Source organism: Ptychodera flava, unplaced genomic scaffold (genome assembly GCF_041260155.1).
Source record: "Ptychodera flava strain L36383 unplaced genomic scaffold, AS_Pfla_20210202 Scaffold_36__1_contigs__length_1797346_pilon, whole genome shotgun sequence".
NCBI lineage: Eukaryota > Metazoa > Hemichordata > Enteropneusta > Ptychoderidae > Ptychodera > Ptychodera flava.
The window spans coordinates 1,168,177-1,182,157 of record NW_027248358.1 but is presented as its reverse complement, the minus strand read 5'-3'; the positions used below and the strand labels follow the sequence as shown (position 1 = coordinate 1,182,157).

General features: G+C 39.5%; 2 protein-coding genes across 2 annotated transcripts in view; both read left to right on the top strand.

Moving 5' to 3' along the window:
* Positions 1 to 13,981, top strand: part of LOC139127769 (26S proteasome non-ATPase regulatory subunit 10-like) — a 534,262-nt gene that overhangs the window by 153,155 nt on the left and 367,126 nt on the right. The window contains exon 2 of the mRNA XM_070693649.1: positions 11,954 to 12,037. Coding sequence (XP_070549750.1) covers positions 12,002 to 12,037 — 36 coding nt within the window. The 5' untranslated portion in view covers positions 11,954 to 12,001. The remainder of the gene's footprint in view (positions 1 to 11,953; positions 12,038 to 13,981) is intronic.
* Positions 1 to 13,981, top strand: part of LOC139127770 (gastrula zinc finger protein XlCGF57.1-like) — a 305,983-nt gene that overhangs the window by 192,858 nt on the left and 99,144 nt on the right.

Below are 13,981 nucleotides of genomic sequence, written 5' to 3'. Positions count from 1 at the left end.
AAAATGGCAAGTTGCAAAATAGCTTGTATGACCATCTTTATTATCCACCATGTATTTGCGCAGTACATGAGAAGGTGATTTACGTGTTCATTGCTATGTACAATGACAGTATGACTGAGCGGCACGTCAAGTGTTTGATTTGACAGCGAGTTGCAAACCGCCTACGGCCATTTCTGGCCTAGATTTTCGCCATCAACGCACGAAAATTCTAAACAATCCTCCTCATATATTATCAGTTATTGATTGTAAGTGCATCTATTGATTATTAAAAGTAAACTACGCATAACTAACAAACGGGGTGTAGAACGTCGTTTCATGCCAGATTGAAGGTTTACACCCCATCAAGTTCTACGTGGGTGCAGGGCTGTCATGTTTGCTTGGATAATCGATAGAATGCCCGGTTGATATGTTAGGCCAAAGACCGATCCTCGGTACTTGTGAAAAGAATATTTATCTTTCCATCGACTATCCAAGCAACGCAGCATGTACGCTGTTGGTCATGGTTTGCATGGGTGATACCATAGGATACTGCAGGCATTATTCGTCTAGAAGTTATGAATATGATCAATAAATGTCATGTATTAAACATATTCAACCTTTTTTTTTCGTTATACAAGCCTTACCTGTGTCGCGTGTGTACCTATTACTTTACCCTCGCTATCTCAATGTAGTATTTCAAAGAAAACAGTCCATATCTGTTAATTGGTCTTCCTAATCACCTTCATTAGTAATTTGTTCTGCCGATCACCAACGGGGTTATCGCCCATACCAAATAACTCGTTAGCAGCTCACAAGGGGAACAGGTTGCAGAATCGAAAAGAGTTCCTCTGATGTTTGAATTTTCAATTTCGTAAAAAAAAGCGCAGCTCAGCTCATGCAAGTCATGCAAGTGGAGCAAGTTTTTACAAAGCGTCACCAGCCTGGCTTGCCTAATGAGCCTGTTCAAGCATGGAAGGCCGTTGAGGGCGCATCGTTGTGTGAAATTAGAGCTGGGAGCGTTCGATTAAGGTAATATGCACCTCGAAAGTGAAAGACTTAAACTTTTGCTCATATTTTCCTCAGTGAAACTTTGAACCATTCTCTTACCAAAGCAAGAATAAAAATCAGGGGTCACCGTGCAAACTTTGGTACTAGAGAGACAAATAACTTGCGATTTCTCGATATTTGAAATTCAAAATGGCCGCCATCCCTGTGTTAACTCTATGGGAAAAAATAAAATTTTCGATTTTCAAAAAACTAAGACGCCAATTGCTTCAAAATGAGCCCCCACAAGTAGTAGGTTAGAAGAAAATTGATAAAATTTGAAGGCCCGAATTTTTGTCCCCGAGGTGCGTTCTACCTTAATACAATCATGATCGATCGTGATTTGCCAGTCATAATTGTGATCGTATGTTCGTATACGCCCAATAACAATCGTGTTTGACAATCATAGCAATCATGCTCCAGGGCGTGATTGCTGTGATTACAAGATGGCGGATAACACAGCCACCGATGCTGAAAGCGGAAACGGCAGTAATTTTTAAGTTTCAGAGAGTAAAATTTGATTTTGAAAGCAATATTTTCAGGCGAATTTAGTCACAAGATGCCGGTTTAATCGCCTCTGTTATTAAAAATTAAAATACCCTGATTTACAACGAAATCAGAAAAAAAATATTTGTTTATTTTTTCATAACACATTGCAGGCTAGCTAGGCGCACTACCGTATAGGAGTGTATGTAGTAGGTACAATAAACTATTCTACGCGAAGATTTAATGGAAACGTTTACCGATAAACTAGCTTGTAGGCGTCGCTACGTATGCTGCAGCTCTGTAGAAATGCGCAAACACTGAGGGCAGCCAAGTCAACTGAACACGTGATCAAGATAACCAGTTTTGCTTACAACCTCGATTTCGAAAATGATGTCACATAAATCATAGTCATGATCGTGCAAATCGAACGCTCCCTTGTTTGCCGAACAATGGGTGTAGTGAGAGTTTAATATCCGGTTATTTGCTGTTTCTTGTCCTTTCCCTTTACGCCCGAATACCATATAGCGTTTTCTTTTCGAAATCATATCAGATTTTAAATGTTTCCCTCGTAATCCAAACTTCAGAGGGCAAGAAATCACATCAATGTCGAATAAATTACAAAAGTCAATGAACCAAACTTAGTGAGCAGACTTTAGAATCCTTGACAACCTGATGATTTATGGTGTTGTTATTAAAACTGTCTTAATCAGAAATTTCCTCACTTTAGTTGGCAATCAAAGCGAGCAGTCATCTTGAGTTGCCTACATCACAGTAACCTACGGCAGAATATCGTTTGACCCAAAATAAGTAAAGGCTATATGGGGTAGATCATGCATTGTCAATGTGCAATTTCATTGTATTTACCCGATTTTATAATAACTAATTATTGTGTGCAGAAGGACATCCAATCTTTGACAATAGTCTGTTTTACTCGGACAGCATGGCAAGAGTAGGACAGGTATCTGCACTGAGATCACAGCCTGAGTGTGACATTTTAAGGTAAAACATAAATTTAAATTGTCCTCACAATGGATTTGAGTTACACGGTCCCATATGTCTGCATACTCGAACAACAGTCGTACAGCTATGTCTGAAATATAAATGTAAAAAACTTATTTATCATGTCTCTGAGTCCAGGAAATGAAATAAAAATCGAGTATTTCAATTGGAGACTAAACCTATATAATTGAATGAGACACTACATTAATTGTTTTGACTATAAGTCCACCACTAATAGGGTGTACAACTTGTAAAATTACGCACCTATTCTACGCAACTTGTCACGTAGATATGTGGATACTTTAAACAAGTTTAGCAGGGATGTGTACAGTATATTACTCTGCTTACAAGAAAATACTGATGACAGCGACTGACAACGCGCAACGTCGTGCACAGGCAAACTGGAAATGAAAAGTCTAAAACATGATATTATTTTCATAAGTATTAAAAATAATAATTCGTAATTATGAAACATTGATATCACTAAAACAGAGTTAGTATTTCATCCGGGTTGAGCTTCCTTCCTGTGGAGCAATAGTCGATAAAATCGCTGTAGGTGTATGAGTTGTGTATGCTGGTATGACATGTGCGGTCTGACTGGCGCAGCCGGGTGTCCAGTATACTATCGAGTATATACAAGGGGAATCATTGTATACTGGACGCCCCGGCCGGCTGCCCATAGCATGCCATACACAATTTATACACCTACAGCGATGAAATAATGACTCGGTTTAAGTGATATCAATAATGTTTCTTGATTACGATTTTGATAATTATGAAAATAATATCATTTTTTAGACTATTCATTTCCAGTCTGCCTGTGCGTCGTGTTGTAATTTGGCTTGGTTTCACGATCTATGTTGCTTGCTTTGGAATTTCACATACAATCGTGATATGAACATTAACATGATAAGCAGCAAAACTGACGCTCGCCTACTCTCTTTGATATAGTGGTAAAATACGGTCACCGTGTTTTTGTTTTCAGTAGTAAGTGGAACACAAAACCAGTATGTGTCAGCCTTATCTGAAGGAGCGGGGCGTTTTCGCTGAAACAGTTTTAAGCATCAATGTGTCGCCATATAAATCTCCAACTTGTGACAGTACGATGATTTTGTTTGTATCCCTTTGCGCTGTTAAAGGCCCATTGGTTATAAATACCGGATTACATGAAAGGACGCTCATTATGCAAAGAGACGCCGTGCGAGTAGCTTGAACTGAGAGCTCCAGAGATTGCGGTTTTTTGCGTGATTTTTATGGAAATTTATGAAATAGGAATGCTCTACAGCAGGGTAAATACCTGATCAATACATAACGACTCCATATTTTTTAAACCGATAAGTTTTCGGGACAATTTTAGTGAGTAATTGTGCGTGGCCAGTGAGAACGTCGACCCAGGGGACGCCGATTGGGATTTGAATACCACTGTCAATCAAACCTTGTGCAAAGTAAGACACGAGTCAGCTGGATGTGTACCTAATGTCCATTAGCATTCGCCTTATCTGCTAACGGTGACTAAAAATAAATAAAATATGTGTCAAGATTTCCAGTGTCGAAAGTCGTGCGCAATAGTTTCTTCACAGTTCTCCAATTTTTGTACCTACCAGCCGCATTTCTGGGTATAAAAAACGTGATCAGACGACATTCAAGTCGATTACATCTTAGTAACCGTGAAGAAAATACTGGTCCTCTCTCACAAAAGTGGTGGCCCTGAAAGCCGTTTGGTTTTGTTGGGTTTTCTCACTCAAAGATGGCAAATGTACGCCGGGCAGATTTGGATATAACGATCGGACAACAGAAGTCACGCAAAATGGCATGTCAATTTTCTTCTTGTGACAAGTACGTCATCGGCCTGCATCAGATGCTGTTTTCGGGCCAAAAACCGCTCATCACGCCCAGCGTGTGTCCGATCTAGGATGTCCCAATACTTCCGACTGAGTCAGAGTCAGACAGACGCGCTGTCATTGCCAAACTAATGATGCTAAACTCAGAATGACAAATCAAGAAATGTTCAATATCCTGGCACAGAGGTGTGAACTGTGTGAAGCGGTACGGTATCCGTGTATAGTTTTCAGATGGAGTGTCGTTTGTACCTCAATGAGTCTACTAATAAACCAAATGTTTATTTGACCATGGAGCTAAAAAAGGATGATTTGACTTCCTCTGTTTCGTTCCGCCGTCACTTCGAGCGTACGTATCCACGTGAACAAGTGCCATCGTATCGATAACCGATCGACGCGATGCAGTTCCGCTGCATATCGATCAAAGTTCATTACGTCTGAGAAATTTACGAGATGTCCGAGTTTTCGAAATGCATCTGATTTTTGTACTTTTTTGGTTCCAATTCAAACGAAGTCTCGCAACACAAATTGGCAAATAATGTAATACACGATGATCTGGACTTGTTTTCTGACTTCCGACCGCCATCTTGGCCTCATAAAAGTTTTACGTTGGCTGGTTGACAACGTCCGGATCACGTTACAATCTTCAGAAAATACTCAATTTTATATTATTTCGACACCGATGTTTCCAAATTCAATAAAAAACATTAGTTCTTAGAATTTGAGAGATTCGAACGATGCAGATCGTGTTTTTGCATACCAGTACATTGACTTGTAATTTTGTGGGTCGAGGCATAGACAGTGAGGGGGAAGATGGTCGAGGACACTGTCCGCATCTGCGCCAAGCAACACACTGCTGGAATCGGTGAAATCTGTAACTCGAACGCACCAAGAGTATGGTGAAAACACCTCATGCCAAAATGTACGTACTCCGACGTGCTCATCGACGTTCGACGTGAATTTATGTTTTTAAATCTACCACAGAGAACATAAACGTCTATCTTTCTCTATGAATCTACTAATATAGCGGCGTTTGACGCAAAACAATGAAAACGATACTATGTTGACAGGGTTGAGTACCCACTAATGCGAGAACCTGAGATTGAGAACGGCGGCTTTAAATTAATCATCGTCTAGCTCGTTTGTTTACTCTGACCTTTTTGCCTTTATAGACCGGATGAAGGGTGATAGAATACGTGATGGCGATAACAGTTTGCTGACCTGTAAAAACTACTTTACAATTAACGGGCGTTTGAAAAACGGTTGTACCACTCAGCTTTTACCTTTGTCATAAATATGTGCACTGCCCTCCCAAAAACATTTGCTTCGACATACATATATTTACAAGCTTGGGCAATACTTGTCAGGGTAGAACTGAACTTTGTCAATGCAAGTAACAGCTGTTCGGTAGCACTGGCCTAGCTCATTTGTCCAATATGTCTTACTTCTAGCAACCCTGCAGTCACGTCGGTATACGCCACCACAGTCGCCTGGGTAGTCGCTGTGCTAATCACCTATATGCGAAGTGACTAGCCAGCCCCTGTATGCGCATTGCCGGCTGAGTCAACTTGTATTCGTTTGACAAAGCATACATTATATGATTAGTTATAAACTGTTTCACATGTGTCCGTTGGTAACCAAGCAACACCACTTAGACCTACTTATGGCGCTGGTTTAGGGTTAGCCCTGCGTACAGTCTGTGTGCCACCTGGCGTTATACGGCCTCCAGCACAGCCCCGCAACGGTCCATGGAGATAACTGGGGACTCTGCGGTTAGGATCTGGACTGCAACGAAAAAAAAACAAACAAAAAACCTGTCTTTTTGGCCGAAATTCTGCTCTATCGGGGCAATTGCCTTGCATTTTGTGACTGAAACCGAGCGTCATATCCCGATGACAATACATAATATTTGAAGGTAATAAAGAACATGAAGTCATCTTGTCTCCATGGTGATTTCAATGATGACCTTTGCTCCTTTTTTTCAAATGGCATTGCTTTTTGAAGTACATTATGACGGCTGATTAGAACTTCATACGCTGGTGGTGCTCAGTACTGACGGCGCTGGGGCGACTTGTCTCGGTGACCGCGATATGGAAGCGTGAAGATTTAAACAAGTCGGTCATATAAACTTGCTTTTCTAGAGGCAGGAAATGCCTTGGGACAGGTATTGAGTGAATCTCTATCATGTGTCTAGAGGTTTCAAGGATGGAGCATGTGTCAGTCTATTCCTGGTTTGGAGAGATTTTGCGATGAGTTGGAGAATTGTAAGTTGTGAGAATTCGTTCTTTTTATCCGAATCGTAGCGGGACAGCAGTCGCCAAAAGCGTTTGCATCCCGTCCTTTGGTATGATTTTCCATCTGAATATCTGAGAACGTATATATAAATTCATATAAGCAGTCGGGTGATATTTGACATCTACAGATACTCTAGTCCTGAGTACATGTACGTTTGGTTACAAAGCAGTGCCTTGTCAGGCTTTTTTTCTGACTGAAAAGAGGGTATTTCCGTGATCAAATGTGACATTGAGTTTTACATGTTTTCCTAATTTTTATTTTTATTTTCTTTTCCAGTTTTAGACCATGGCGACATTATGCATTCCTAATAATAGTATCATCAAAGCAACAAACACTTTATATATCATTTGTAAAGGCCCGGCTACTGGATATACGAGGAAAGTCACCAAAAACACATTTCGGCCGAACTTTACACCTAGAAATCCAATTGCATCTTTACTCCAGAAGCACCCATTTACGATCTTCAACACGTGAAAGCTGTGATTAATCCACGATTAAAGCATTTGCTATTTTTCAGTCTAATCGACTTCGTCGACTCCCAGTGTTTGAAAATGTTTAAGTGCTTCTGACATGGTCCATTCAAATAAAGTCATAAACAGTTCTGCGTATCGGCTCAACGTCGTGTCGTTGTCAATTTTGATTATAATATCACAATTGGAACAATGTCCGCTTTTAACAGCCAAGGTATTTTATGGCTTGCGTTGAGGTTATCAAAGGGCGTACTGTCGGCACATGTATGACTAAGTAAATACCGGCTCTGCTAATTTTAGACTACTGTGTCAATATTTTTGTTGAATACCTTGCTGGGTAAGCCTTCTGCAGATTAACCTTTCTATGACAGCGGAATATCGTGTGCTCACCTCAGTTACATTAATTGTAAAGGTCAGAAGCTGACATTGACTTGGTTGAAGTTGTTGAGTGTGTAACATAAAGTCATCTCAGCAAGGTTTTGACGCATTGATGAGTAGGTATGTGGATTCGCGCACGCGTAGAGTGAACGAGATTGACATGATGTTTCTACCATATCACCACTACATCGTGGTCAGTAATAAAGTTAAGATAACTCTACTACATCGCATTTTTAAATTATTACTATTCAGGAGGTCATAATCGTATTCCGTGTAACTTTCGGACACAAAGCAAAAGCTACTCAGAATGTCAAACGTCAAAACTGACGAAAATACATAACTTTGAAGTGTTTTAAAGCACTGTTCGCGATCCCTGGGATCGCCTTTGTTCTAGTCTGTAAGAGGACTATGGAGATGTGATAGCCTTTTGTTTTCCATTGAAATTGTAATCTGGTGGTTAAATTTCCTGATGAGACAATCTGGTACCAACACAGGCTTTTTATCATGTTGCAAAATGTGTTACAATGCTGTACCTACTTCAAGTTTTCCCTAATCCGGCTACAGCGTCCTTTTTGACATGGCAAATTCGGCATCTGGAATTCGAACGTCTAGAAGCATGCACAATTCTTGGAAAAATCGACTGGTACAGCTAATATGTCCAAGCTGCATTCATAGATGCCGTAAAGCTGTTCGCTTCGTGCGCTGCGCAGCCACTCGATCCAGCACTTTTTTGTGATAGCGCGAGGTCAACATTTAAATTACGCGATTTTTGCTGTTTATCTTCATAAACTTTTCGTGAATGGCTGAAGATATTTTTCACAATCCGGAAAAAAACACTGATAATTTTACAAACTCCAGCCTTCCTCTGACATCTACCGTTGTACGTCGTAAATATCACTAAACATGTGTAGTCAACTTAATGTTTTAACAATTCGTAAAAGTGTACCACAACCCACCCTGAAGTGGAGTGACCAAACAGCTGAGTAATATCAACAACTGATATGGTTAACATCACTCCTAAGTAACCAACTTTCTATGAGTACTGCAAGGAGAAAGAAAGACCAACTGTTTATATTTGTCGCTAATTTCGGAATGTCGCGAGGAAAACGATCATGACCAAAGAATGAATGTGCGATAAAGGGTTAACTGCAATACAAATTGTCATCTTACTTATAGAGCGACAAGTCCAATGACAAATTTCGTACACATAATGGTAAAATCCATTATTGCCCTGAGTTTGTTGACTATCAGTCTTGTGACGGCAACTGTTGAAATTTTGGTATAGCAATGTTTGTAAGTTGCCTTATATTATAAATAATATGAGGTTATCCCACGATATCAGCGCTTGGTTGGGACGTATTGCCGCGAGTGAGGGTGCGACCGCATCACACGAGTCGAAGACGAGTGTGATGCGGCGCGCACCCTCACGAGTGGCAATACGTCCCAACCAAGCGCTGATATCGTGGGATAACCGATTTATCATATGCCCATGACCGTATATTTATGTAAAAGGTAAATAAAAATAAAGAAATTTTATTAGTTTTTGTCAGTCTTTCGAAGGGACTATGTTTTTATATTCTGCCGCTGGCCTGAGCGCATTGATACATGTTTGTTTACAACAGCTGATCAAGTCGTCGATCGCATCGTGTCGAGTGAATACAGTCTAAACAGGATTATTTCAGCGCAATTTACCGCAGTTCAGAAAAGGAATGGAGCCAATTTACTTATTCTGGTCACCGTCCCGGTGTTCTGGTGGATAATTATTACACGGACAATATTGTAAGTTTGAATTCACTTTTATAACTCTTGCTGAAACATGGCTGACGTGAACAGGAACGACGAAGTAGCGCGAAATACAACAGATTGTGAACATCAACTTTTAATTTTCTACAACAACCTGTCCTGTAACTCTCTTTAGATCTGAAATAAAGGAACGTTAAATTCATATGTACTAGTAATATGTTTCGTTTTGTATTGGTAAATGTTGATTCAAGGTGAAAAAGATGGATTTGATCGTTAAATGCAAGATGTACATCATAACATCAAATCGGAAATAAACAACAATTGATGTTTTACGTTCCACGTCACGACGCGTCAGAGGAGACACGGATACGGTCATCGGTATATGATAAATCAACTTATAAAAGTTACGGATCGTGGAATGCAATCAAAAGCAAAAACGCAAGGCACTGAATCACGCTTACAGTGAGGAATTTTATGCCTTCAATTTGGAATATTTAGACGTAATACAACTGTCAGTGTACAGCCAATTATTACACAGACATACAGAAATGAAGTCAACTGATGACATTCGGAAGGGTGGGAATTCAAGATAGGGGGCGCTGTAAATGCACAGGGTGATACAAAATCCATACAGGATTGCCATCAGTGGGAATAATGCATCTTGAAAACAAAGAACAAGGTCAAAGGTTGCTGAGGAAATTCAAAGCACGAGAGCTAGGGCACAATATGTATTGTACAGATAAAACAGACAAACAAGCAATAAAAACAAAAAGTAGGGAGACAACAACCAAATAAATATAACATTGCACATTTTGGAAACAGATAATATGAAGTAAATAAACAAAAATAACAACAACAACAAAAGAGATAAGCTATTGATACTTGCACTAAAAAGCTCATGTCATTAGTAAATATTTCGACCTTAGCCGCGGCAGAAGTAAGATTACTGTCCTGTGCGATTTCATATTTCTTCAACTGAGCAAATAGTTTTGATTTTCCATGAACATACTAGTTGGTGATGGAAAATATGCAAAGGCTTCAAGTTATGCCGTATGTTTTATCTTTGCAGTCATCATATTACCATCAGATTTTCATATCTGTTTTCAAGAAAAATCGAAAATCAGTTAGCCGAATCGATTTTCAAAAGCACTACGCTCATGTTTAGCCTAGTAAGAGAGCTCTATATGATAAAATCACGAAGTAACATTTACAAATAACGGTTGCATTTCAGCTTAGAGTGAGTTCGTGAATCGTGTCAAAAGCAATTGTTTACTGCGTGTGACGCAACCGTCAATTCAATAGTAACTTTATTGTTAGGACGTCGGCGATCGGCATGACTTGTGTGTGAACTGTCGTCCGCCAAAGACTTCTGCTCTCGCCTCCTATTTACACTAATACCCTATGCTATTTGTATATTTCATTTTTGTCAATAATTAACTGATATTCCCGATGACATCTGACTGATACAATTTCAATCGGTTGTAAAATTACACCAGGCTTACCCTTGCAAAGACTTGGCTCCCACGTACACTATGTACATCTCTGTGATTGCTATGCAGCAATTACAGGCCTGTACACAGTGTGAAATGAGCGTATGTGCTTACTTCGCTTCTACCTCCATTAGCCATAGACAGATTAACATTTGTATATTTATTCATGAAAAGCATTTACGCTTTAAGACTTTCTTTTCCCATTTTTTACAGGAAGATAACACACGTTAAGGAAATACTGTAATTTCGGAAAGAAACGTGGTGGTGCACCAATGTCCATAGGTCTAAACCACAAGTCATTTGATATCAACATCCAGCCAGCTGCTGTTTGAAGTTTTCAGGGTTTGGTCTTAATAATCGTACAACACTACTTCAGAAGAAAATTGCATGCTCCAGCCCTTGAAGATAGGTCGCGAAATAGATAAATATATTTCATTTTCGTAGTCTTGACAAATAGTTTCTAAACAGCTTGTTGAAATTCAATATAAACAGTTTACGAGTGTAAGCTTACTACAAGGCCGACAATTCACTTCATGTAAGGGAGAGCCGCATAGTTATATCAATTTGACACTACAAATATCGGTCAAGGGGACAATTGAAGTTGATATTTTAGACCGTTCTACTTAAATAACGTCTTCGACCGGGAGACTTCAAGGTAGGTTTATAATATGTCAGTACATCACAACTCAACACAAATATGTCCGTACTGTGACCTCTCAGACATTGGTAAAGTGTTATCAAGTTGACCACAGTCTACATTTTTGCGTTGCCACGGTTCATTATTGATCATTAGAGTACCTAGATATCTCACTGTAACAGATCGCCCGGTACTTGTGTCACTTCCACCATACAAATATTACGAACTGATCTCAACTTCTGTATCTATATTAACAATCGCAATACTTGTCTGTAAACGTTAAAGTTTCTCATACAGTGCTTATTTTTGTCTTTTCCAGATACGTAAAGCATTATATCGGTTTTCGGAAGTATTTCTGTAGTTCAATGTTTCTGCTGTGAGGTAACTTACATAAAGGAACCGTTTGCTATAACAAACACTGACAAGATTAAAGAGATGTCAATATACACCCGACGATGTTTATTGATGTTTTTGATGAAATAGGATAACCAGAAGTTAATAATTGACCCATAATATACGTATCTTTGGTCACGAGACCCCTTGAGTAACGTTAACGCCATATTTGTTTCCATAGACTGCCAGGACGTTGAGAAGGTGCACGCCACTAACGAAGTTTGATGATCTCCTGGCATTGTCTATGGCATGACCATGGCTGCCAGCAAATGGAGGAATCCAAAGGTTAGCGGATTTCACAATTCTTTCGCACGATTTTACGTCAGTAGTATGTAACTTGCAAAGTGTTCATTCAACTGTTCTAACTTAATTCAGTTTTGACGGACATGCAATGTTACCAGTCTAACTTAAAATACAATGAATCTGCCAGACTGAAAACCTTGTCTGACGCCACTATACTATATATGACTAAAGCTTATTAACATGGCTTTCTAGAAGCCCATAGAAAGAAAAACAACTTTGTCTAGTGCATAACAAGGTACATTCACGCTCCTTCCTGACTATGGTCAACGCTATCCTTGAAGTAAAGGGGTCATAGTCCGTAGTGAAAATATTCAGCTGTTTCAGATAATGGCATTCATGCCTGCATTTAATCACGATATCGTTTAAACACAATGCTTCTGTATGGTAACAAAAGGTAAGAAACGTTATTACCAAAGTCCTCGTGTATCGGTATTACTGATAGAATTTAAATACGTTTAAAGCTTAGTCTATTAAAATCTATTATATATATATATATATATATATATATATATATATATATATATTATATATATATATATATATATATATCTGCACAAGTTGTACTCTTTACCTATCTCTATCTTGACACGTGTCAATAAAATATTGTCAACAATGACAATATGGTACTTTGAAATCAACGTGTTAGCCGTTTCTCTGTTCATGACTAAATATTATCTCCGTTCATAGCAAATCTAATGAAGCGTACAAACTTTTGTATTAAGTCTCAGTAATTGTCCATTGACAGCACGCCGACAATAAATATAGGTAACAACGGCAAACCTGGTGTTTCTCATTGTCCATTCTTATGGTTTAACGAGATTCGGGTCAAAGCTCAGTCGTTGACAGCTTATTGGTATCAGAACTAGTGAGACAGGGATTCACATCCGAAAGACTCGTGAGGACTTTCAAAAAGTTCTACGGTCGGTATGATGACATTGTGGCCAAATACGAAACCTCGGTCACTTGAATGATTAGCGACAGCATTCCCGGCTTTGACTTAATACAGTGATTCATATACTGTTTCACTTCATACAATATTTAGATAATTTTTCGACCAATCCTGATGGATGTAGCATGCTAGCAGGGTACGCTTACCCTTTCCGGACACCTGGCACCACCACTAACTGTCAGTGGTTCAGGATGGTCCTACTTAAATTTGTAAATTTCAAATGTCCTGGTTCTGTATTACCAGGACCTGGTAATGTATTATTTTCAGGTGCCGCAAACTGGTAAATTTCATCAATTTTGTAAAATTATCACAAAACATGTTTTGAAGGCTGATATACTTATTTTCCTGATTTTCTGTCCTTGACCTAAAATCTGGAGGGGAAAGTAGAGCTGTTCGTAACTGCCCTCCCACTGGCATACACGGAAAATGTACCCTCCCACTGAATTTTGATGCCCTCTGCCCTCCAGTATCTATGGTCGACCCCCCATTCCCAACAACAACAATGCAAGCTCCCATCTGCCCTCTCCCAATTACTGAAATGCCCCTATGCCCACTAGGCAACTAAGATCAACGCAAAACCGTGCGAGCAGCTAGCAGTATACCCTGGAATATTGCTCCCCTCTAAGTTATGCACTCTATCCCCCACAAGTTCTATCAACCACGGCTTTCCCCTCCCTCTACGTATTTTCAGGTACCCGCGATCAAAAATTTCTACCCGCCCACTGAAAATAATTAAATTTCTTCCCCGCCCACAGTAAATGTCGATTTTTCCTCCCCGCCCGCTGATTAGTTTTTAAATTTGCCAGTCCGCTGAAAAACTGCGCACAAACAACCTTTTGCACGAACAGTTAAATTGGCGGCACCTGTACCTTGGATGGAAAAGATTATTGGACCAGTTTGATGTCATGTTTCCTTGTTAAGGCTATAATCGTTATTAGTTGAGTTATCAAGATGAGTTCAGTTAATGTTCCAAATCA